The sequence below is a fragment of the Salmo trutta genome, chromosome 20, assembly GCF_901001165.1.
Source record: "Salmo trutta chromosome 20, fSalTru1.1, whole genome shotgun sequence".
NCBI classification, from domain to species: Eukaryota; Metazoa; Chordata; class Actinopteri; order Salmoniformes; family Salmonidae; genus Salmo; species Salmo trutta.
The window spans coordinates 7,640,478-7,666,894 of record NC_042976.1 but is presented as its reverse complement, the minus strand read 5'-3'; the positions used below and the strand labels follow the sequence as shown (position 1 = coordinate 7,666,894).

The 26,417-nt window shown below is 44.8% G+C and overlaps 1 protein-coding gene across 2 annotated transcripts in view; it reads left to right on the top strand.

Annotated features, from left to right (window-relative positions):
• Positions 1–26,417, top strand: part of LOC115155498 (FERM, ARHGEF and pleckstrin domain-containing protein 1) — a 132,549-nt gene that overhangs the window by 5,080 nt on the left and 101,052 nt on the right. For both annotated transcript variants that reach the window (XM_029702159.1, XM_029702158.1), the window contains exon 2: positions 7,777–7,973. In XM_029702159.1, coding sequence (XP_029558019.1) covers positions 7,782–7,973 — 192 coding nt within the window. In that variant the 5' untranslated portion in view covers positions 7,777–7,781. The remainder of the gene's footprint in view (positions 1–7,776; positions 7,974–26,417) is intronic.

Sequence of the window (26,417 nt, the reverse complement as noted above, 5' to 3'; positions counted from 1 at the left end):
TGGAAGGGGGGGAAAGTAAGAAACTTGTCTGTCGGCCCTGCATTAAAGACCAAAATTAGTTAAAGAAAATTGTGATTAATAAAAAAGGATACCAGTTTAATTTAAGTATTAAAAAATGGACAGCTGTGCCATAAAGATTTCAAAATAGTTGGGAAGAGATTTTCAATGGCACATGGTTTATGAAGGCCCTGTGTGGAGTTAACCGACCCTCTCTGCCCATTCATCGCCATTTTACCTGTTGTTGTTGACTCAGCTGATTAGCTGTTGTTGTCTTACCCATTGTTGAATTAGCTAGCTCTCCCAATCAACACCTGTGATTGCTTTATGCCTCGCTTTATGTCTCTCTCAAATGTCAGTATGCCTTGTATACTGTTGCTTAGGATAATTATCATTGTTTTAGTTTACTGTGGAGCCCCTAGTCCCACTGTACATGCCTTAGATACCTCCTTTGTCCAGCATGTCCAGAGATGCAACCTCTCTTATCATCACTCAGTGCCTGGGCTTACCTCCACTGTACACGCACCCCACCATACACCTGTCTGCACATTATGCCCTGAATCTATTCTACCACGCCCAGAAATCTGCTCCTTTTATTCTCTGTCCCCAACGCACCAGACGACCAGTTTTGCTAGCCTTTAGCCGTACCCTCATCCTGCTCCTCCTCTGTTCCTCGGGTGATGTGGAGATTAACCCAGGCCCTGCTTGTCCCCAGGCACTCTCGTTTGTTGACTTCTGTAATCAAAAAAGCCTTGGTTTCATGCATGTTAACATCAGAAGCCTCCTCCCTAAGTTTGTTTTACTCACTGCTTTAGCAAACTCTGCCAACCCCGATGTCCTTGCCGTGTCTGAATCATGGCTTAGGAAGGCCACCAAAAACTCTGAGATTTCCATACACAACTACAACATTTTCCGTCAAGTAGGGAACTGCCAAAGGGGGAGGAGTTGCAATCTACTGCAGAGATAACTTGCAAAGTTCTGTCATACTTTCCAGGTCGATTCCCAAACAGTTCGAGCTTCTAATTTAAAAAATTAATCTCTCCAGAAATAAGTCTCTCACTGTTGCCGCCTGTTATAGACCCCCCTCAGCTCCCAGCTGTGCCCTAGACACCATATGTGAATTGATTGCCCCCCATCTATCTTTAGAGTTCGTTCTGTTAGGTGACCTAAACTGGGATATGCCTAACACCCAAGCAACACCCCAGCAGTCCTACAATCTAAGCTAGATGCCCTCAATCTCACTCAAATCATCAAGGAAACCACCAGTTACAACCCTAAATCTGTAAACATGGGCACCCTCATAGATATTATCCTGACCAACTTGCCCTCCAAATACACCTCTGCTGTTTTCAGTCAAGATCTCAGCGATCACTGCCTCATTGCCTGCATCCGCTATGGGTCCGCGGTCAAATGACCACCCCTCATCACTGTCAAATGTTCCCTAAAACACTTCTGCGAGCAGGCCTTTCAAATCGACCTGGCCCAGGTATCCTGGAAGGATATTGACCTCATCCCGTCAGTCGAGGATGCCTGGTCGTTCTTTAAAAGTAATTTCCTCACCATCTTAAATAAGCATGCCCCTTTCAAAAAATGTAGAACTAAAAACAGATATAGCCCTTGGTTCACTCCAGACCTGACTGCCCTTGACCAGCACAAAAACATCCTGTGGCGGACTGCAATAGCATCAAATAGTCCCCGCGATATGCAACTGTTCAGGGAAGTCAGGAACCAATACACACAGTCAGTCAGGAAAGCAAGGCTAGCTTTTTCAAACAGAAATGTGCATCCTGTAGCTCTAACTCCAAAAAGTTTTGAGACACTGTAAAGTACATGGAGAACAAGAGCACCTCCTCCCAGCTGCCCACTGCACTGAGGCTAGGTAACACTGTCACCACCGATAAATCCACGATAATCGAGAATTTCAATAAGCATTTCTCTACGGCTGGCCATGCTTTCCTCCTGGCTACCCAAACCCGGCCAACAGCTCCGCACCCCTCGCAGCTACTTGCTCGAGCCTCCCCAGCTTCTCCTTCACCCAAATCCAGATCGCAGATGATCTGAAAGAGCTGCAAAATCTGGACCCGTACAAATCAGCTGGGCTAGACAATCTGGACCCTCTTTCTAAAATTATCCGCCGCCATTGTTGCAACCCCTATTACCAGTCTGTTCAACCTCTCCTTCATTTCATCCGAGATCCCTAAGATTGGAAAGCTGCCGCCGTCATCCCCCTCTTCAAAGGGGGTGACACTCTAGACCCAAACTGTTACAGACCTATATCCATCCTGCCCTGCCTTTCTAAAGTCTTTGAAAGCCAAGTTAATAAACAGATCACTGACCATTTTGAATCCCACCGTACCTTCTCCGCTGTGCAATCCGGTTTCCGAGCTGGTCACGGGTGCACCTCAGCCACGCTCAAGGTACTAAACGATATAATAACCAACATCGATAAGAGACAGTACTGTGCAGCCGTCTTCATCGACCTGGCCAAGGCTTCCGACTCTGTCAATCACCATATCCTTATTGGCAGACTCAATAACCTTGGTTTCTCAAATGACTGCCTTGTCTGGTTCACCAACTACTTCACAGATAGAGTTCAGTGTGTAAAATCGGAGGGCATGTTGTCCAGACCTCTGGCAGTCTCTATGGGGGTACCACAGGGTTCAATTCTCGGGCCGACTATTTTCTCTGTATATATCAACGATATCGCTCTTGCTGCGGGTGATTCCCTGATCCACCTCTACGCAGACGACACCATTCTGTATACATCTGGCCCTTCTTCGGACACTGTGTGAACTAACCTTCAAATGAGCTTCAATGCCATACAACACTCCTTCCATGGCCTCCAACTGCTCTTAAACGCTAGCAAAACCAAATGCATGCTTTTCAACCATTCGCTGCCCGCACCCGCCCGCTCGACTACTCTGGACGGTTCTGACCTAGAATACGTGGACAACTACAAATACCTAGGTGTCTGGCTAGACTGTAAACTCTCCTTCCAGACTCATATCAAACATCTCCAATCCAAAATCAAATCTAGAATTGGCGTTCTATTTTGCAACAAAGCCTCCTTCACTCACGCCGCCAAACTTACCCTAGTAAAACTGACTATCCTACCGATCCTCGACTTTGGCGATGTCATCTACAAAATAGCTTCCAATACTCTACTCAGCAAATTGGATGCAGTCTATCACAGTGCCATCCGTTTTGTTACCAAAGCGCCTTATACCACCCCCCACTGCGACCTGTATGCTCTAGTCGGCTGGCCCTCGCTACATATTCGTCGCCAGACCCACTGGCTCCAGGTCATCTACAAGTATATGCTAGGTAAAGCTCCGCCTTATCTCAGCTCACTGGTCACGATAACAACACCCACCCGTAGCACGTGCTCCAGCAGGTATATCTCACTGGTCATCCCCAAGCCAACACCTCCTTTGGCCGCCTTTCCTTCCAGTTCTCTGCTGCCAGTGACTGGAACGAATTGCAAAAATCGCTGAAACTGGAGATTTACATTTCCCTCACTAACTTTAAACATCAGCTATCTGAGCAGCTAACCGATCGGCATAGTCCATCTGTAAATAGCCCACCCAATCTACCTACTTCATCCCCATATTGTTTTTATTTACTTTGCTGCTCTTTTGCACACCAGTATCACTACTTACACACCATCATCTGCTCATCATCATTTGCCCATCTACAGTGAGGGAAACAAGTATTTGATCCCCTGCTGATTTTGTACGTTTGCCCACTGACAAAGAAATGATCAGTCTATAATTTTAATGGTAGGTTTATTTGAACAGTGAGAGACAGAATAACAACAAAAAAATCCAGAAAAACGCATGTCAAAAATGTTATAAAATGATTTGCATTTTAATGAGGGAAATAAGTATTTGACCCCTCTGCAAAACATGACTTAGTGGCAAAACCCTTGTTGGCAATCACAGAGGTCAGACGTTTCTTGTAGTTGGCCACCAGGTTTGCACACATCTCAGGAGGGATTTTGTCCCACTCCTCTTTGCAGATCTTCTCCAAGTTATTAAGTTTTCGAGGCTGACGTTTGGCAACTCGAACCTTCAGCTCCCTCCACAGATTTTCTATGGGATTAAGGTCTGGAGACTGGCTAGGCCACTCCAGGACCTTAATGTGCTTCTTCTTGAGCCTCTCCTTTGTTGCCTTGGCTGTGTGTTTTGGGTCATTGTCATGCTGGAATACCCATCCACGACCCATTTTCAATGCCCTGGCTGAGAAAAGGAGGTTCTCACCCAAGATTTGACAGTAAATGGCTCCGTCCATCGTCCCTTTGATGCGGTGAAGTTGTCCTGTCCCCTTAGCAGAAAAACACCCCCAAAGCATAATGTTTCCACCTCCATGTTTGACAGTGGGGATGGTGTTCTTGGGGTCATAGGCAGCATTCCTCCTCCTCCAAACACGGCGAGTTGAATTGATGCCAAAGAGCTCCATTTTGGTCTCATCTGACCACAACACTTTCACCCAGTTGTTCTCGGAATCATTCAGATGTTCATTGGCAAACTTCAGACGGGCATGTATATGTGCTTTCTTGAGCAGGGGGACCTTGCGGGCGCTGCAGGATTTCAGTCCTTCACGGCGTAGTGTGTTACCAATTGTTTTCTTGGTGACTATGGTCCCAGCTGCCTTGAGATCATTGACAAGATCCTCCTGTGTGGTTCTGGGCTGATTCCTCACCGTTCTCATGATCATTGCAACTCCACGAGGTGAGATCTTGCATGGAGCCCCAGGCTGAGGGAGATTGACAGTTCTTTTGTGTTTCTTCCATTTGAGAATAATCGCACCAACTGTTGTCACCTTCTCACCAAGCTGCTTGGCGATGGTCTTGTAGCCCATTCCAGCCTTGTGTAGGTCTACAATCTTGTCCCTGACATCCTTGGAGAGCTCTTTGGTCTCGGCCATGGTGGAGAGTTTGGAATCTGATTGATTGATTGCTTCTGTGGACAGGTGTCTTTTATACAGGTAACAAACTGAGATTAGGAGCACTCCTTTTAAGAGTGTGCTCCTAATCTCAGCTCATTACCTGTATAAAAGACATCTGGGAGCCAGAAATCTTTCTGATTGAGAGGGGGTCAAGTTCTTATTTCCCTCATTAAAATGCAAATCAATTTATAACATTTTTGACATGCGTTTTTCTGGATTTTTTTGTTGTTATTCTGTCTCTCACTGTTCAAATAAACCTACCATTAAAATTATAGACTGATCATTTCTTTGTCAGTGGGCAAACGTACAAAATCAGCAGGGGATCAAATACTCTTTTCCCTCACTGTAGTTAACACAGTGTCCAAAGAAGGGCCAGAAGTATACAAAATGGTGTCGTCTGCGTAGAGGTGGATCAGAGAATCACCAGCAGCAAGAGCGACATCATTGATGTATACAGAGAAAAGAGTAGGCCCGAGAATTGAACCCTGTGGCACCCCCATAGAGACTGCCAGAGGTCCGGACAACAGGCCCTCCGATTTGACACACTGAACTCTGTCTGAGAAGTAGTTGGTGAACCAGGCAGTCATTTGAGAAACCAAGGCTGTTGAGTCTGCTGATAAGAATGTGGTGATTGACAGAGTCGAAAGCCTTGGCCAGGTTGATGAATACAGTTGCACAGTATTGTCTGTTATCGATGTTGGTTATGATGTCGTTTAGGACCTTGAGCGTGGCTGAGGTGCACCCATGACCAGCTCAGAAACCAGATTGAATAGTGAAGAAGGTACGGTGGGATTCGAAATGGTCGGTGATCTGTTTGTTAACTTGGCTTAGAAAGGCAGGGTAGGATATATATAGTTCTGTAATAGTTTGGGTCTAGAGTGTCTACCCCTTTGAAGAGGGGGATGACGGCGGCAGCTTTCCAATCTTTGGGGAGCTCAGATGATACGAAAGAGAGGTTGAACAGGCTAGTAATAGGGGTTGCAACAATTTAGACGGATAATTTTTAGAAAGAGATGGTCCAGGTTGTCTAGCACGGCTGATTTGTAGGTGTCCAGATTTTGCAGCTCTTTCAGAACATCAGCTAGCTGGATTTGAGTGAAAGAGAAATGGGGGAGGCTTGGGGAAGTTTCTGTGGAGGGTGCAGGGCTGTTGACTGGGGTAGGGGTAGCCAGGTGGAAAGCATGGCCAGCCGTAGAAAAATGCTCTTTGAAATTCTCAATTATCTTGGATTTATCGGTGGTGACAGTGTTTCCTAGCCTCAGTGCAGTGGGCAGCTGGGAGGAGGTGCTCTTGTTCTCCATGGACTTTACACTGTCCCAGAACTTTTTGGAGTTTGTGCTACAGGATGCAAATTTCTGTTTGAAAAAGCTAGCCTTTGTTTTCCTAACTGCCTGTGTATATTGGTTCCTAACTTCCATGAAAATGTGCATATCGCGGGGGCTATTCGATGCTAGTGCAGTATGCCACAGGATGTTTTTGTGCTGGTCAAGGGCAGTCAGGTCTGGAATGAACCAAGTGCTATATCTGTTCCTGGTTCAACATTTTTTGAATGGGGCATGCTTATTTAAGATGGTGAGGAAAGCACTTTTAAAGAATAACCAGGCATCCTCTACTGTCGGAATGAGGTCAATATCCTTCCAGGATACCTGGGCCAGGTTGATTAGAAAGGCCTGCTCGCTGAAGTGTTTTAGGGAGCGTTTGACAGTGATGAGGGGTGGTCATTTGACCGCAGACCCATGACGGACGCAGGCAATGAGGCAGTGATCGCTGAGATTCTGGTTGAAGACAGCAGAGGTGTATTGTGAGGGCAAGTTGGTTAGGATGATATCTATGAGGCTGCCCCTGTTTACGGATTTGGGGTTGTACCTGGTAGGTTCATTGATAATTTGTGTGAGATTGAGGGCATCAAGCTTAGATTGTATGATGGCCGGGGTGTTAAGCATGTCCCATTTTAGGTCACCTAACAGCACAAGCTTTGAAGATAGATGGGGGGCAATCAATTCACATATGGTGTCCAGGGCACAGCTTGGGGTAGAAGGTGATCTATAGCAAGGGGCAACGGTGAGAGACCTGTTTCTGGAAAGGTCGATTTTTAAAAGTAGAACCTCAAATTGTTTGGGCACAGACCTGGATAGTTAAACAGAACTCTGCAGGCTATCTCTGCAGTAGATTGCAACTCCGCCCCCTTTGGCAGTTCTATCTTGTCTGAAAATGTTATAGTTAAGGAAGGAAATTTCAGGGCAGTTAACCCTCAACAACAACTGATCCCCAGGCGCTGATGACATGGACATCGATTAAGGCAGCCCCCGTACCTCTCTGATTCAGAGGGGTTGGGTTAAGTGCAGAAAACATATTTCGGTTGAATTCATTCAGTTGTACAACTTACTAGGTATTCCCTTTCCCTTTGTTATTCCATTGCACTTTGAAATCAAGCAAAACATTTGCAGAGAAAGGGAGCTAATTGCTTCTGCCAAAAGATACAATTATCACCCATTAGCTTAGATTACATTGCTAGTCTAACAATGTGAACTCTCTCCTATTTTCTATTAAGGTATCTTTACTTTTACTCAAGTATGACTTTGGACTACTTTTTCCACCACTGGTAATCCACCCCTCTATTTCTCCAGGATAGGACAGGGGTCCCACTCCCTAATGCCCAAGTTGAACAATGAATAGATTTAACAGTCAACAGACATTATCTGAACTGCATTATAAACTTGCAAGGTGTTTGTGTATACGTGTGTCCAGGTTCGAGCCTAGTGAGAGACAAGGATGGAACCTACTCTGTTACATGAATGTGTGTGTGTGACGGTACTTCTGCCTCCCCTGCAGGCTGGATGGTAGCAGGACAGAGCACCATGGTGGAGCCCAAGCCCAGAGCATCAGCAGCCCAGCGCCTTGAAGCCCAGGAGACTCTGGGTATCAGCACCCTGGATCCTGGCCACAGGCCGCCCACCATGCCCCCCGGACGCCATGTCACCATCAAGGTCCGCATGTTGGACGACACAGAGGAGGTCTTTGACATCTCGGTGAGTTCTGGTTGGCTGTCTGTCTGATTGGCTTATAGTGCAGTGTGTTCAAGGTATAACTACTTCCCATTCTATTTTTTGTGTGTCAAGTCGAGTGAGAGAATTTAGCATAACAACATGTCATATCTAAGTATGCCTTTAAACGGTGTCATCCTTTTGTTGTCTTTTTATAACTTTGCCATTAAAGCAGGAGAAAATATTTACCCCCTGACAGCGGTCTGTTGTTAAGGGTTACAGGTTGGCATGGTAACTGTATAAACGTCAAGGTTCTGTATGCATGAATGAGCCTAGACTATGCTGGAAAATGTCTGGGTTCTAACCTTCATTGTCAACATTTCTGACTTTAGCTGTTGGTGTAAAGGGTACTGAACTAGTTCTGTCTTTCTTGTTTACAACCTCACTCGACAGATGGGAGAGCAACTTAAACTATTACCCAGGTGGGTGTATGGATCTGGGGGAGAGGTCTAGTTCATTCAGATACCCATTTGTACATCAGTATTACCCAGGTGGGTGTATGGATCAGGAGGAGAGGTTTAGTTCATTCAGATACACATTAGTACATCAGGCCTAGTTATCCTGGGTAAATAAATTACCTTTCATAATATTTATTTGTGTGTTATGAGACCATCTGGTCTGTCTTGGGTTTACAGTATGGTTGTGGAAAGGGGACAGTTTGTGATGTGTTTGAATAGCCAGAGATCTGCCATGATACATTTTACTTTTCATTACCAGGCTATTTACCTCTGTGCTTATTAAAGATTCTCTCTGAGATTAGAGCTGCTTGAGATTACCTTTCTTTGCATTGCAATATTTTAGCACAACACTAAATCTCAGAATAGGCCTACTCTTGCTTTGAGTTTGCTGCCTTTCATGTGAAATCTAATCTGCTTGATAATGACTAACTGATGTTCTGAAGATGACAATATGGTTAGGAGATATATTAAAGAAAGGTAATGGATGCTTTTTGAAATGTGAATGCTAATTTAAGACCTTGAGATTTATCCAACAGGCATGTAAATCACGATATTTCCTGTTGAAATTGACAAAAATTGATTGTTTTCTCCCAGAGTTCCTGTCACATTGTGGTATTACACTAAGGTATACTCTAAGACCCTGATATAGCCCTTGAACAGGGTGGAGCTTTGATCAAGACTAGGTTATTTTCCTGAGAATAGTCCAACTAGCAATATCTTCTGACCACAGTGCTTCCTGCTGGGAGCGAGGGAGCGAGATGGGAGGTAGGGATAGAGAAGAGAGGGAAGAAGACGTGATGATGGAGGGAAATAGATACAGCACACAGAGGACTCATTCAATGGGTATGAGTAGAGCCTTGTAGTAAAGATGGGTATGAATAGAGCCTCGTGGGAGAGATGGGTATAAGTAGAGCCTTGTAGTAGAGATGGGTATGAATAGGGCCTCGTAGTAGAGATGCTTGAAATAGAGCCCTATGACTGACAGTGGTCAGTATGTTTGACCCTAGCTGCTGAGAAATATTGTCAGGTTCCCAACTGCTGTGTAAAGTGTTGTTTTCACAGCATGCTGCGAGGCTTCCGGTATTGGCCCTGAGGATCGGCCCTTCAGGGAGCAGTTTCAGCAGTGTGTGTAGTACTCGCCTATGCTCTACTAGTGTATATTGAAAAGAACTCTCCAAGAGATCTCACATAGAGATTTCATCAGTGAGCTAGGCTCGAATTACCATCGTAATTTAAAGTCAAACATTGCCTGTCAGCAAAATCCAGTGGCCTTTGGGTTGGCTGAGTAATTTTATTCTCTCAACGAGTAATTGCTTTTTGTTTTGAGAGACTCTATAACTAGGGTATATTACTTCTTCCCAGCTCATAACCAAGAGCTTTAGGTCATGCTGTTGTTTATGCCTGAAGCTCATCAGGAAGTTCTGTCTCTGAATGCCTCAATATGTGAATTTCGCCAGCTGCCACCTAGACTCAGGTTAATTAAAGAGGAGAGAGAGATGACGTGTTTCTCCATCGGAAGCTAAAACACGCAAATTAAAAATGGAAGAGGGATAGGCATGCTGAAGGAGGCAGCTAGCTAACACTGATATGAACAGCTGGGTGTTATGACTGCTGAAGGAGGCAGCTAGCTAACACTGATATGAACAGCTGGGTGTTATGACCGCTGAAGGAGGCAGCTAGCTAACGCTGATATGAACAGCTGGGTGTTATGACTGCTGAAGGAGGCAGCTAGCTAACGCTGATATGAACAGCTGGGTGTTATGACCGCTGAAGGAGGCAGCTAGCTAACACTGATATGAACAGCTGGGTGTTATGACCGCTGAAGGAGGCAGCTAGCTAACACTGATATGAACATCTGGGTGTTATGACTGCTGAAGGAGGCAGCTAGCTAACACTGATATGAACAGCTGGGTGTTATGACCGCTGAAGGAGGCAGCTAGCTAACGCTGATATGAACAGCTGGGTGTTATGACCGCTGAAGGAGGCAGCTAGCTAACGCTGATATGAACAGCTGGGTGTTATGACTGCTGAAGGAGGCAGCTAGCTAACGCTGATATGAACAGCTGGGTGTTATGACTGCTGAAGGAGGCAGCTAGCTAACGCTGATATGAACAGCTGGGTGTTATGACTGCTGAAGGAGGCAGCTAGCTAACGCTGATATGAACAGCTGGGTGTTATGACTGCTGAAGGAGGCAGCTAGCTAACGCTGATATGAACAGCTGGGTGTTATGACCGCTGAAGGAGGCAGCTAGCTAACGCTGATATGAACAGCTGGGTGTTATGACCGCTGAAGGAGGCAGCTAGCTAACGCTGATATGAACAGCTGGGTGTTATGACTGCTGAAGGAGGCAGCTAGCTAACGCTGATATGAACAGCTGGGTGTTATGACTGCTGAAGGAGGCAGCTAGCTAACGCTGATATGAACAGCTGGGTGTTATGACTGCTGAAGGAGGCAGCTAGCTAACGCTGATATGAACAGCTGGGTGTTATGACTTCTGAAGGAGGCAGCTAGCTAACGCTGATATGAACAGAGGAGACCATACTGCACATCAAGCTTTTATCAACGCTCAATTGAACACAGATTCAATATGTTCAATTGCCTCAGCACTGGGGGGAGAAAGGTCTGACTGTACTCGTGGTACTGGAATAGACTTTGCCTTGGGGTCTTCCTTAATGGCATCTTTAGTGGAAAATCATTGGTGCATATTTCGCTGAAAAAGACAGTAGCCTAAGTAGTCCTTTTGAGTAAAGAAAATGGGGGGGAAAGCTGTGGAGATAACTTTACAAAATACAGTTCTGTATACCTCCATACTCCATGCTCATAAGACTAAAGACCCCATCTGCCTATTTCGTGGAATGGAATGCTGAACCCGGAATGCTGTCTGAGTGATAATGACATCTCTTTGTGAGGTAAACACCCTGCAGCCTGCAGTGAGTGAAGCAGCAGTGCATGAAGTCTAGAATCACTCCCTCCCCAACCACATTGAGTGTCCTAGTCTCAAATAGCATTGTGTTGATCAAGACTCGCCAGTCAGTGTCTCTGCTACTTCAGTGTGGTCGTGCTGTAAGTCCTGGTAACAGTTGCTGGGACAACAACGCCTGAAGCTCAGCAGCATGACACCTTTAATTGCATCAATAACTACCCGGAGTCCTCTCCTTCAGCAGCAGTGATAGTGATGGATTTGATCACTGCAAGTATTTGCCAAGGCAACAGCTACTCTTCCTGGGGTCCAGCAAAATTAAGGCAGTTATACATTTAATAAAGGCCTGTGATCACAGTGAGACAGGCTGCTTTCGAGCAGCACAAGAAGTTTAGGATATTAGTCCCACTGGCCCAATATCAGGAGGGTTGTTTTCAGACTACCCTTCCAAGACAATTAGATTATAATTATTTGGGTTTTCATTACAGGAGCATCGAGTTCAGCCAGTGGAAGATGAGTCTGTGGTAGGATTTACATTCCTAGTGACTGAAATGTTTTCTATTGCACTGCTCTGCTTGTAAAAACCTAACCGGTCCTCTGTAAATGGTTCCTGTTCCTCTGGTATAAACTTCCCATTCCTGATCCTCTGGTACAAACTTCCTGTTCCTCTGGTATACATTTCCTGTTCCTCTGGTATAAACTTCCTGTTCCTCTGGTACAAACTTCCTGTTCCTCTGGTATACATTTCCTGTTCCTCTGGTATAAACTTCCTGTTCCTCTGGTATAAACGCCCTGTTCCTCTGGTATAAACGTCCTGTTCCTCTGGTATAAACTTCCTGTTCCTGTGGTATAAACTTCCTGTTCCAGTTCCTCTGGTAATAACTTCCTATTCCTGTGGTATAAACTTCCTGTTCCTGTTCCTCTGGTATAAACTTCCTGTTCCTCTGGTATTAACTTACTGTTTTTCTGGTATAAACTTCCAGCCCATCAGACAAGGTGTCGTATTGTAGGGAAACAACAGGGGCATCGCTGTGGGTTACATATCTTGCTGTGGCCTACTCACTGCTCCCTCTGACTGGGAACTAAACTGTCATCCCTTGTGGCTGATTCTTCACACCTTGATGAGCACTCTTTTCTGACTTTATGAAGGCCTGCAGTGTGCACCAACACAGAGCAGAGCAGACCTGAGCAGCCCAGAGCTCAGTGACACAATGAAGGTTGTTGCGGTTTCCATTGCTTGGAAGCCTGTGCTTTCCAAATACTGTATATGAAGTAAACATTAGATGAGCCATGTGTTCATGTCTAACTTCATTAGATAAGCCATGTGTTCATGTCTGTAACTTCATTAGGTGAGACATGTGTTCATGTCTGTCACACCTGCTCCCGCTCCCCCTCAGGTTACCCGTCATCCTACGCACCTGTTTCCATCATTACACGCAGCTGCGCTCAGTGGACTCACCTGGACTCCCTCACTTTCTTGATTACCCCTGCATATATGTCTGCTCCTCTGTGTTGTTCCCTGTAGTAGCATTGTTTGTCATGTTTATGTCCAGACGCTGTTCATGTTCCGTTGCATGTCCGTCTATATTAAATGGTTCACTCTCTGTACCTGCTTCTCACCTCCTGCGTTGGGCGTTACAATGTCTGTCATTAGATGAGTCCAGTGGCGACCTGTTTTGAGCCCCACCTGTTTAGCTTAAAAAAATGTTTTAAAAAAGGGGGGTTTTCTTCTGTTTTGCATGTTATTTTGGCATTAATATGTGTCACATATCAGTTTGCAAACAATGTAAAACATTTTTTTATTGATATAATGAAGCCGCATTCAACCATGGTCTATTTTTTGCTTTCTTGAGTAAGGCAGCACCAAAATGCAGGTGTTTCAGCCTAGCTCAGTGCTTTCTGTGGTGGTGGGGCAGCCAGCGGAAAATACGGAGTGTAGGGGTTGGTAATGTTCTCTAGTTGCGCCGTGATTAGCTCAGTGCTCTGTCACTCATGGGGACACTACGTCACCACAAAATCTATAGGTAGAGCTAAAAAATTCAAGCCCCTTTGGGTGCTGCCATAGACTTACATTTGAAGTGTCCATCCAAGAAGGCTCAAGGTCATTGGTCACAGATAAAATGACGTCAATTCACATTTTATCTAACTTAGCTTGACTTAAAAAGCTAAGTTAGATAAAATGTGAATTGACGTCAGTTGTTCCGGACTGACTGACCTTCATGTCTTAAAGTAATGATGGACTGTCGTTTCTCTTTGCTTATTTGAGCTGTTCTTGCCATAATATGGATTTGGTCTTTTACCAAATAGGGCTATCTTCTTTATAGCACCCCTACCTTGTCATAACACAACTGATTGGCTCAAACGCATTAAGTAGGAAATAAATTCTCTCATCGTGCTCTAGCGACTCCTTGTGGCGGGCCGGTCGGTCGACTTCGGTCGTCAGTTCAACAGTGTTTCCTCTGGCACATTGGTGTGGCTGGCTTCCGGGTTAAGCTAGCAGTGTGTCAAGAAGCTGTGTGGTTTGGCTCTCGACCTTCGCCGAGTCGGTAGGGGAATTGCAGAGATAAGACAAGATCTTAACTACCAACTGGATATCACGAAAAAGGGGGTATAGTTTAAATACATTGGCCGTGCTGTCAATCCAGCATGACTGCTGCCGTGTTCAAAACAACTGGAAACTCTGATGTGGGAAATGTCAGACTTCTGTGAGTTCAAGACAACTGAGAACTTGGATAAAATTAGCTCCGGCTGGGAAAATACAGAAAATTATTTTGAACGGTCATCCAACTCTGAATTCCAAGTTGGGATTTCGGGCCTCTTTCATAGAGCCCACAAGATAGACTGCAGCATCACCTTCCTGTTCAAGGGAACACAGCACAACAAGTTGAGTCCAAAAATGTCTTGTACGCTGCTGCATAAATGATGTAATATGCCAGGGGGATATATTTATTCTGTAGCTAAGAAAGTAATACTGTTGTGTAGTCAGCTGTTAGTAGCCCGTGTGCCTCACCCTCATACTTTGCTCAACTTAGCCTACTGTTCTGACTTGGTGGTGCACATTTAGCCTATAGCCTGTTTTAGAGAAATGTCATCATCGAATATTGTAAGAGCTTTCATTGTCTGCTTATATGCTACCTTTATTTATCCTACGGTTCTGACTTGGTGTACGGGAAGAATACTGTAAGTATGGCCCATGTTCTGAATTCTGTCGCAATACATTTCAAAAGTGCTGAACAAATAGTTATATTGACTATGTCCATCCTAGCTCGCTCTTTAATGTCTTAATCGAAATTACGGATTGCCTCGTATCCGCTCGTTGTCCCCTTATGCCATAGTTTGTACATCTCAATTGTAAGTAGAAACCACATTTGTTTATTAAGCAAGTTAACCATATTAGCTGTGTTTTTAAAAGGCAGTAAATAAGGCTGACTGAACTGTTTCGCTGCCAGACAAGGCTTCACTGATAGCCAGGTGTAGCAGTGGTAAGGTGTTGGGGCTTCTGTTGTTGGGACTCTGCTTTTGGGACAGCTTTATGTAGGCCCTAACAGTTTGTCGGCACAGTTTGTCACCATTATAGTGCAATTAATGTATTGTTTAGTGTTGTGTAGTGGCTTTGCTGTCATGCAGTTTGCCCCACCAAGATTTACATGCTAAAACCACCACTGGATGAGCCAAGTGGTCATATCTGTAACTTCATTAGACTTACCCAATTTCTTTAATTTTAATTTTAATTTTTTGATGAAGTTTTATTTGATGACGTTGAATCTGTAGGAGTAGAAGTGGTTGTCTCCTTGTCTTGTTGGCTGTGATGTGTGTTGGGGTGCATGTAGTTGGGGAATGTGTGTTGGGGTGCATGTAGTTGGCTGTGATGTGTGTCAGGGTGCATGTAGTTGGCTGTGATGTGTGTTAGGGTGCATGTAGTTGGTTGTGATGTGTGTCAGGGGACATGTAGTTGGGGAATGTGTGTTGGGGTACATGTAGTTGGCTGTGATGTGTGTTGGGGTGCAGTACAAAAAAAAAAAAATTATATATATATATATATATGTGAAATGTATGCATTCACTACTGTAAGTCGCTCTGGATAAGAGCGTCTGCTAAATGTAAATGTATGTAGTTGGCTGTGATGTGTGTTGGGGTACATGTAGTTGGGGGATGTGAATGGCGATTGAAGGGAGTGACAGACAGCGAGAGCACCATTTCTCATTTTTTCAGGATCAGAGAAATAGTCAAGCTCTTTTAACCCCAGATACCCAAACCTTACTGGGATGTTACTGGAGAAAATAAGTATTGCTGACAGTTAATGTGGAACGTTCCATATGGTTCTCTACATCTGTCCCTCCCCTCCCCTCTACCTCACTCACTCTCTCTTTCTGTCTTTCTCTCTATCTGTGCATGTAAATATTGATGTGTGCGTGTGCGTGTTTGTGCGTGTGTGTACCCAAATCTCTGTGTCAGTGCCCTACCCTTTCTCTCCTAACATGGAAAATGACTGGGTTCTCCTTTCAGACAGATACTCAATCCATTAGTCACGCTGTTCTGGTTCTGTGTACCAGCATGTTATAGAGCCAAAAAGCAAAATAATTAAATAACAAAGCCATATTTGTATTTTTGGAGTTTAATAAAGAATTGGGCAATACAGTTTGTCAGCGGCCCACCTAGGTCTCGTTCAGACAAGGCTAGACTTAACCTGCTCTCAAGACACCAAAATCACACTAAGTGCACATTTTGTGGATGTTAGTATAGCAGAGGCCGTAATGCATTATACATCAGCAGCATGTTGTTTCATGAACGTACTACTAATCACAGTGAAGGGGAAGAGACTTGGCACTAACCCAGTGAACATCCACACAATCCTAGCTTTAGCTTCTTTTATTTTTGTGCCCCCTTTTTCTCCACAATTTCATGATATCCAATTTGTAGTTACGATCTTGTCTCATTGCTGCAACTCCAAAACGGACTCGGGACAGGCAAAGGTTAAGAGTCATGCGTCCTCCGAAACATGACCTGCCAAGCCGCGCTGCTTCTTCACACACTGCTCGCTTAACCCGGAAGCCAGCTGCACCAATGTGTCGGAGGAAACACCGTGCAACTGACAACCGAAGTCAGCTTGCAGGTGTGTGTGTAATGGAGGTCCACTCTACTCTACTGTATATATTTCTTTATTTTTCATGGCACATGAGACACGTCTGATTCATGCCTGTCTCAGTGGACTAATCCATTGTAGAGGCATCTCAGTGGACTAATCCATTGTAGAGGCCTGTCTGAGTGGACTAATCCATTGTAGAGGCCTGTCTCAGTGGACTAATCCATTGTAGAGGCCTGTCTCAGTGGACTAATCCATTGTAGAGGCCTGTCTCAGGCCTCAGTGGACTAATCCATTGTAGAGGCCTGTCTCAGTGGACTAATCCATTGTAGAGGCCTGTCTCAGTGGACTAATCCATTGTAGAGGCCTGTCTCAGTGGACTAATCATGTTTGTAGCGCTCCTGTCAATTTTGAGTAAGGACGTGTGCTTGATCATACATAGCAGTTGGCCTAGGCTACCTGGCCTGCATGCAAGGCCTATAAAAGTGCCCATTTGGGGATCTGATAGTATTTCTGATTGTCTTAACTTCATTTTTTCTTTATTTCAAACAGCAAGTAAACAAAATCTGTTTTTACTTCGATTTCAGAATGACAAGAGTTCCTCAACGTAGCCTATTTGAAAAACAGTTCCAGGTCTCTTTTGAAAACCACTCGGTATGAAAGGGGAAAACATGTCATGCTCTGATTCGGTAGAAAGTCATAAAATAGGCCTACATGATTACTTCTTATCCTTTGTGCAAATAGCCTGCAGCTATGTCTGTCCGGAGCTCAATTGCGCTGGAAACTCTGACGGCCTAGAATATTTTATACAATGTTGCAAGTTTGCTAGAGTGAGCTTCAGGCCAGGCCAGACTCAAATGAATAGTTGATACAATGTTTCAAGTTCCTTGCAGACAGGCAATGCATTGCCAATGGGATTTATAGGATATTTTGAATCAGGATATTTTCTACCTGCAGGATGCAATGTTTTTATTTGTTGGCATTATGTAGACAATTTTTACATAGATGGCAATATAAGTTACTTTTAGATATTTGATTAACCACTGGATAATGATTTTGAGATACGAAGACGTTATTATAAATCAAATGAAACTGTGCATATGAAAATTGTAACTGGCACGCAGATCGGTAGAAATGGTAAGATAAATTGGCACTCCAAATGGAAAAGGTTGCCGACCCCTGATGTAGCCTATCACCTACCAGCAACATCAGGAGCATAACAGCAGAATCTGCGAAGGCCAGATGGAGGGTCAGAAACACTTGGTTTTTTCCTTCTGGTTAGACCATCTTGATCTCTGGCTCCCTTTTGAGTCATTTGTGTCTTAATTATTTAATCACAGTGTGCTTAAAACATCAGACAATCTTAGTAGCCTACATACTGTGTAGTTGATTTTATTTAAACACATAGGGTGTGTCTATATATGGAAAAATACACGTTTTAAAATTTCTACCAATCGGTTGGTTGAAAGAAGAGACGACTCTAGGTCGACCAAGATTTTTTTTTGTCGGGGACAGCCCTAGTACACTTTATTTGTACCCCTGTGTGTTTGTTTCAGCTCAATTAATATCATTATCCTCTAACATCATACTTCCCACCTCCTTCCCACAGTAGCGATGGAGTGATGGTTGAAATGCATAGGATAATGTAGTATTGGTGTTTCTCTACCAATTTTTGGGTGAATTTACAACATCAGTCAGGCTAGTGTAGTGATTGTGTCCTTGGTTTATGATCCCCCCTGAAGGAGGTCAGAGGTTAACTACAAATTATATAGCATGTTAGAGGAGATCCTTGGGGATTATTTGGTGTTTGAAGTGTTGACAATGACTAAATCTGTTCTTTATCAGTTCTCATGTCTGTTACTAGAAATATCTGACCTATTTAGCCAAATGGAGTCTTCCATTGCTAATATTAGTCTGTAGATGGCAGCTTATGTTTAATAGAACACTTCAGTTTCCTATTATATCTTTTGAATTCAGTATCTATCGCATTCACATACATCTTCAAAGAGAGTCCCAAACCATTTTATTGCAGACTGAGAATCAAGGGCAGACAGACGGCCAAGCTATGGAGGCTACACCACATGCTAGTGACCTGTATTTTACAGGACTAGGGCCAACCATAACTGGGCTAACTGGTCCAAAAGGCCAATAATCACCACCATGCTCACTCTTTGCATGTTTCTTACAATACTTAATTGAAATGGAAGGCACTTGGTGCATTAAGCTGCTCTAGCAGGCCTTGTTGTCAAATGAACGAGGGCTTGTTTCAGCAGTGAAACATCTCATTGAAAATCCATGGGCATTAATATGGACTTGGTCCCCCTTTGCTGCTATAACAGCCTCCACTCTTCTGGGAAGGCTTTCAACAAGATGTTGGCACATTGCTGTGGGGACTTGCTTGCATTCAGCCACAAGAGCATTAGTGAGGTCGGACACTGATGTTGGGCGATTAGGCCTGGCTCACAGTCAGCATTCCAGTTCATCCCAAAGGTGTTCGATGGGGTTGAGGTCAGGGCTCTGTGCAGGCCAGTCAAGTACTTCCACACTGATCTTGACAACCATTTCTGTTTGGACTTCGCTTTGTGCATGGGGGCAATGTCATGCTGAAACAGGAAAGGGCCTTTCCCAAACTGTTGCCACAAAGTTGGAAGCACAGAATCGTCTAGAATGTCATTTTAAGCCGTAGCGTTAAGATTTCCCTTCACTGGAACTAAGGGCCTAGCCCAAACCATGAAAAACAGCCCCAGACCATTATTCCTCCTCCACCAAACTTTACAGTTGGCACTATGCATTGAGGCAGGTAGCGTTCTCCTGGCATCCACCAAACACAGATTTGTCTGTCGGACTGCCAGATGGTGAAGCGTGATTCATCACTCCAGAGAACGTGTTTCCACTGCTCCGGAGTCACGTGGTTGCGAGCTTTACACCACTCCAGCCGATGGTTGGCATTGTGTATGGTGATCTTAGGCTTGTGTGCGGCTGCACGGCCATGGAAACTCGAGGTCAACCAATTAATCGGAATGGCCGATTAATTAGGGCCGACTCCAAGTTTTCATAAGAATCAGTAATCAACATTTTTGGACACCGATTATGGCAGATTACATTGCACTCCACGAGGAGACTGCATGGCAGGCTGACTACTTGTTATGCAAGTGCAGCAAGGAGCCAAGGTAAGGTGCTAGCTAGCATTAAACTTATATAATAAAAAACCATCAATCTTAACACAATCACTAGTTAACTACACATGGTTGATGATATTACTAGTTTATCTAGCTTGTCCTGCGTTGCAAATATTCGAAGCGGTGCCTGTTAATTTATCATTGAATCACAGCCTACTTCGCCAAACGGGTGATTTAACAAGTGCATTCGTGAAAAAAGCACTGTCTTTGCACCAATGTGTACCTAACCATAAACATCACCTTTCTTAAAATCAATACACAAGTATATATTTTAAACCTGCATATTTAGTTAATATTGCCTGCTAACATGAATTTCTTATAACTAGGGAATTTGTGTCACTTCTCTTGCGTTCTGTGCAACAGAGTCAGGGTATATGCAGCAGTTTGGGCCGCCTGGCTTGTTGCGAACTGTGAGAAGACCATTTCTTCCTAACAAAGACAGCCAACTTCGCCAAACGGGGGATGATTTAACCTCTTACATCTAGATGTTCCGCTAGCGGAACACCGCTCCAATATCCACTGATAGGGCGTGGCGCAAATTGCAAACTCCTCAAAAATCCAAAAACGTAAATTTTTCAAACATATGACTATTTTACACCATTTTAAAGACAAGACTCTCCTTTATCTAACCACATTGTCCGATTTCAAAAAGGCTTTACAACGAAAGCAAAACATTAGATTATGTCAGGAGAGTACCCAGCCAGAAATAATCACACACCCATTTTTCAAGCTAGCATATAATGTCACAAAAACCAAAACCACAGCTAAATGCAGCACTAACCTTTGATGATCTTCATCAGATGACACTCCTAGGACATTATGTTATACAATACATGCATGTTTTGTTCAATCAAGTTCATATTTATATCAATAACCAGCTTTTTACATTAGCATGTGACGTTCAGAACTAGCATACCCACCGAAAATTCCGGTGAATTTACTAAATTACTCATGATAAACGTTCACAAAAAACATAACAATTATTTTAATTGAATTATAGATACAGAACTCCTTTATGCAATCGCTATGTCCGATTTTAAAATAGCTTTTCGGTGAAAGCACATTTTGCAATATTCTGAGTAGATAGCCCGGCCATCATGGCTAGCTATTTTGACACCCACCAAGTTTGGCACTCACCAAACTCAGATTTACTATAAGAAAAATTGGATTACCTTTGCTGTTCTTCGTCAGAATGCACTCCCAGCACTTCTAGTTTACACCCAATGTTGTTTTGGTTCCAAATAATCCATAGTTATATCCAAATAGCGGCGTTTTGTTCTTGCGTTCAAGACACTATCCGAAGGGTGACGCGCCGGCGCGTATCGTAACAAAAAAATTAAAAATATTCCATTACCGTACTTCGAAGCATGTCAAACGCTGTTTAAAATCAATTTTTATGCGATTTTTCTCGTAAAATAGCGATAATATTCCGACCGGGAGACGTCGTTTTCGTTCAAAGACTGAAAATGTAAAATGGACTCCTCACGTGCATGTGCACGCCCGTTTCATTGTTCTCAGATCAACCACTATCCAAATGCGCTACTGTTTTTCAGCCAGGGACTGCAGAGTCATCATTCCCCGTTCTGGCGCCTTCTGAGAGCCTATGGGAGTCTTAGAAAATGTCACTTTACAGCAGAGATCCTCTGTTTTCGATAAAGAGGCTATAGAAGGCCAAGAAATGGTCAGAGAGGGCACTTCCTGTTTAGAATCTTCTCAGGTTTTGACCTGCCATATGAGTTCTGTTATACTCACAGACACCATTCAAACAGTTTTAGAAACTTTAGGGTGTTTTCTATCCAAATCAAACAATTATATGCATATTCTAGTTACTGGGCAGGAGTAATAACCAGATTAAATCGGGTACGTTTTTTATCCGGCCGTGAAAATACTGCCCCCTATCCTAAAAATGTTATTACCTTTGCTGTTCTTCATCAGAATGCACTCCCAGGACTTCTACTTCAATAACAAATGTTGGTTTGGTTCAAAATAATCCATAGTTATATCCAAATAGCGGTGTTTTGTTCGTGCGTTCAAGACACTATCCAAGGGTGACGAAGGGTTACGCGCCCGGCGACTTTCGTGACAAAAAAATTCGAAATATTCCATTACCGTACATCGAAGCATGTCAACCGCTGTTTAAAATAAATTTTTATGCCATTTTTCTCGTAAAAAAGCGATAATATTCCGACCGGGAAATCGTGTTTTAGTACAAAGAGAGAGAAAATAAAAACATGGTGTCCCCTCGTGCACGAGCCTCAGTCTCATAGTACTCTGACCGGCCACTATCCAAACGCGCTAATGTTTTTCAGCCAGGGCCTGCAAAGCCACCATTCAGCTTTTTGCCGCCTTCTGAGAGCCCATGGGAGCCGTAGGAAGTGTCACGTAACAGCAGAGATCCCCTGTTTTGGATAGAGACGATCAATGAGGCCAAGAAATGGTCAGACAGGGTACTTCCTGTACAGAATCTTCTCAGGTTTTGGCCTGCCAAATGAGTTCTGTTATACTCACAGACACCATTCAAACAGTTTTAGAAACTTTGGAGTGTTATCTATCCAAAGCTAATAATTATATGCATATTCTAGTTTCTGGGCAGGAGTAATAATCAGATTAAATCGGGTACTTTTTTTATCCGGCCGGGAAAATACTGCCCCCTATCCATAACAGGTTAAACATTTCTGCAGCATTGAAGGTCCCCAAGAACACAGTGGCCTCCATCATTATCACAGCGCTCGGGCATGCCACCAAAACTCCGCCCTTGCGCTTTCTTTTCAAGGAAGCTCGGTCCGGCGGAACAGAACTATGACGTGGGGGACCGGGAGTTGTTAGCTGTAGTCAAAGCTCTGAAAGTGTGGAGACACTGGCTTGAGGGGGCTAAGCACCCTTTCCTCATCTGGACTGACCACCGTAATCTCGAGTACATCCGGGCAGCTAGGCGACTGAATCCGCGTCAGGCCAGGTGGGCCATGTTCTTTACCCGCTTTCGTTTCACAATCTCCTATCGGTCAGGCTCCTTAAACACGAAGGCCGACGCGCTGTCCTGCCTATATGACACAGAGGAGAGGGCCATCGATCCAACTCCCATCCTCCCAGCGTCATGCTTGGTAGCACCGGTGGTATGGGAGATGGACGCGGAGATCGAGCGGGCGTTACGGTTGGAACCTGCACCATCTCAGTGTCCAGCAGGCGCTCAGTACGTGCCGCTTGGTGTCCGTGATCGATTGATTCGATGGGCCCATAATCTCCCCTCTTCGGGTCACCCTGGGATCGAGAGGACAGTGCGGAGTCTTAGGGGAAAGTACTGGTGGCCCACATTGGCTAAGGACGTGCGGTTTTATGTCTCCTCCTGCTCGGTGTGCGCTCAGAGCAAGGCTCCTCGACACCTGCCTAGAGGGAAATTACAGCCCCTCCCCGTTGAACAGCGGCCGTGGTCGCACTTTCTGTGGACTTTCTCACCGACCTTCCCACATCTCAGGGGAACACCACAATCCTGGTCGTTGTGGATCGGTTCTCGAAGTCCTGCCGTCTCATCCCATTGCCCGGTCTCCCTACGGCTCTGCAGACTGCGGAGGCCCTGCTTACCTATGTCTTCCGGCACTACGGGGTGCCCGAGGACATCGTTTCTGATCGGGGTCCCCAGTTCACGTCCAGAGTTTGGAGGGCGTTCATGGAACGGTTGTAGGTCTCGGTCAGCCTGACCTCGGGTTTCCACCCTGAGAGTAATGGGCAGATGGAGAGAGTGAACCAAGAGGTGGGTAGGTTTCTAAGGACGTATTGCCGGACCGGCCCAGGGAATGGGCGAGGTACGTCCCATGGGCAGAGGTAGCCCAAAACTCCCTCCGTCACTCATCGACTAACATGTCACCGTTCCAGTGCGTGTTGGGCTACCAGCCGGTCCTGGCTCCATGGCACCAGAGCTAGACCGAGGCTCCTGCAGTGGAGGAGTGGGTACAGCGCTCGAAGGACACTTGGAGAGCCGTCCAGGACGCATTAACAAAGGCGAGTGGACGGCAGAAGAAGAGCGCTGACCAGCACCACAGTGAGACCCCTGTGTTTGCACCAGGGGATCGAGTCTGGCTCTCGTCCCGAAACCTGCCCCTCCGCCTGCCCTGCCGGAAGCTGGGGCCGCAGTGTGTAGGGCCGTTTAAAGTCCTGAGGAGGATAAACGAGGTGTGTTACCGGTTACAACTTCCATCTTACTACCGTATTAACCCCTCGTTTCATGTGTCTCTCCTCAGGCCGGTGGTGGCTGGTCCCCTGCAGGAAGGTGAGGTGCCGGAGGTCCCTCCACCCCCTCTGGACATTGGGGGGTCCCTGGCGTATACTATACACGCCATTCTGGACTCCAGACGTCGGGTGGGGGGTCTACAGTACCTCGTAGACTGGGAGGGGTACGGCCCGGAGGAGAGGTGCTGGGTACTGGTGAAGGACATTTTGGACCCCTCACTTCTGAGGGACTTCCACCGCCTTCATGGGGATCGCCCTGCGCCTCGTCCTCCGGGTCGCCCTCGAGGCCTGCGCGTCGGGGGGGGGGGGGGGGGGGGTACTGTCACGAATCCCACCGAAGGTGGCTCCCCTGCCTGCTCGAGCGGCGGTCGTCGTCGCCGGCCTACTAGCCACCGCTGATCCCTTTTTCCTTTTCTGTTTGTATAGTCTTATTGGTTGCACCTGTTCCCTATTGTGTCTTGATTTGTGTTTATTTAAGCCTGCTTAGCCCGCCCAGGTTTGTGCGGGATTACTTTCGCTGTCGTTGTAATTTTTGGATGTGCTGGCTTACGCCTTGTATTCTCTCTCCGGACTGTGTGCCCGTTGTTCTGGGTTGGTCGTTTGTTTACGCACCCATTTGTTTTGGCATTGACTGTTTTGTACCGGAAAGAATAAAGGACATTATACCTTACCTCTGCTCTCTGCGCCTGACTTCTACCACCACTCCTAGTATCCCGTGACACAGTGTTGTATTTTGAGACAGGCTTGTGTGCGTTAAGAAACCAATAGGCAAAGGGTAGTGTATGTTTTTGTCTTGACTCTCTGTAATTATACTGGTATGGGAATAGTCATTATTTGTATTTTGTAAAGTGTTTTTTTGCTTCATTCAACACAATACAACAACATTTTCAGTCACCTACTTTCTGACGGACAAGTGGCTAAAAAGGTCAATTTTAAGCCCTGCATGTTTTCAAAAGTCTCATGGAATGTAGGCCTACATTAACACCACACATTGGCTGCTACTGTAGACTGTATCATAGAACAGATATTTCAATAACTATTTCAATGTTCAAATGTTATTGGATGCATTTTTGGTGGTAGGCCACTCTTATAGGCCTATTGTGATTAAATAGCCACGGCAGCCTACTTGGCCACTGTAACTTAAAGCGGGTATAGCCTCAGTGTTCACAGTAAACCTGCGCCCGAAGTTGCAAATCATTTTCACAATGTTCAAATTTGCACTAAGCAGACCTGGAATCAGCTCAGTGCTGAAATTAAATAGAGAGAACATTGGTATCAACTCAAGGACAGAACTAGATGCATTTAAAATAAGAATGCACACTATACACTTAAGCCTAACATTCTATACATCAATACTACTTTGCTCTACTGAGGCAGGCCCTGATATCCTAATGTCACTGCACCAATGTTCTTTAAACAACCTGAGAGATACTCACATCAGTGAGTCAGTGAGCTGAGCAGAGTATCATATCATACGGCGCACAACTGAAGTGCTTACTCTACTGAGGCTTTGCTTAAAATTGCTTTCTCTAAGCAGGCCCTGATATCCTAATGCCAAGGGCACATCTTATCTTGAACTTTAACCCAAACACCAGATGTGCTCGGAAGAGAGATGCTACAAGCTATTTAGGTCAGAGGCGTTGTGATGTTTAATTTGTTTTTTTAAAGCAACTTTTTACGCTTTTGCTGCTTGCTTGCGTGATTTAAGATGGCAGGGAGTTCCCTACTATCATGTCTCTCTCTCTCTCTCTCTCTCTCTCTCTCTCTCTCTCTCTCTCTCTCTCTCTCTCTCTCTCTCTCTCTCTCTCTCTCTCTCTCTCTCTCTCTCTCTCTCTCTCTCTCTCTCTCTCTCTCTCTCTCTCTCTCTCTCTCTCTCTCTCTCTCTCTCTTTCTCTATATATATATATATATATATATTACTGTGTGTTACTGTATATATATTACTGTGTGTTGCCTTGAATTTGTTTTGGCTATAGGGACTGTGAAAAGACTTCTGGTTGCGTGTCTTGTGGAATATAGGTCTGTCAGAGCTGTATGATAGCTGATTGAATAGACAGTTTGGAGTTAGCATGTCATTTGTCTTACAAAAATGAGAAGTGATGCAGACCATCTCTCCTCTACGTTGAGCCAGGAAAGATCAATATGCATTTAGTTAACATTAGCCCTATGTGACGATAATAGTCTTAGATATATTCAGGACTTATTTATTACTGACCACCCATTCTGAAACCAACAAACTCTCTGTGTAGAGTTGCAGTGATTTCACTAGCTGTGGCTGCTGACTTGTAAAGGGTTGAATCATCAGCATACATAGACACACGGGTTTTGTTTAAGGCTTGTGGTAGATCATTCGTAAAAATAGAAAACAGTAACGGACCAAGACAGTTTTCTTGCGGAATACCAAACTCAACATGTTTTACGTTAGAGAGGCTTCCATTGTGTTAAATTAGTTATTCGATTCACGACATGGCAGAGGGTGTAAAGCCATAACCACATACGTTTTTCCATGAACAGATTATGGTCAATATTAATATCAAAGGCTGCACTGAAGTCTTAACAGTACA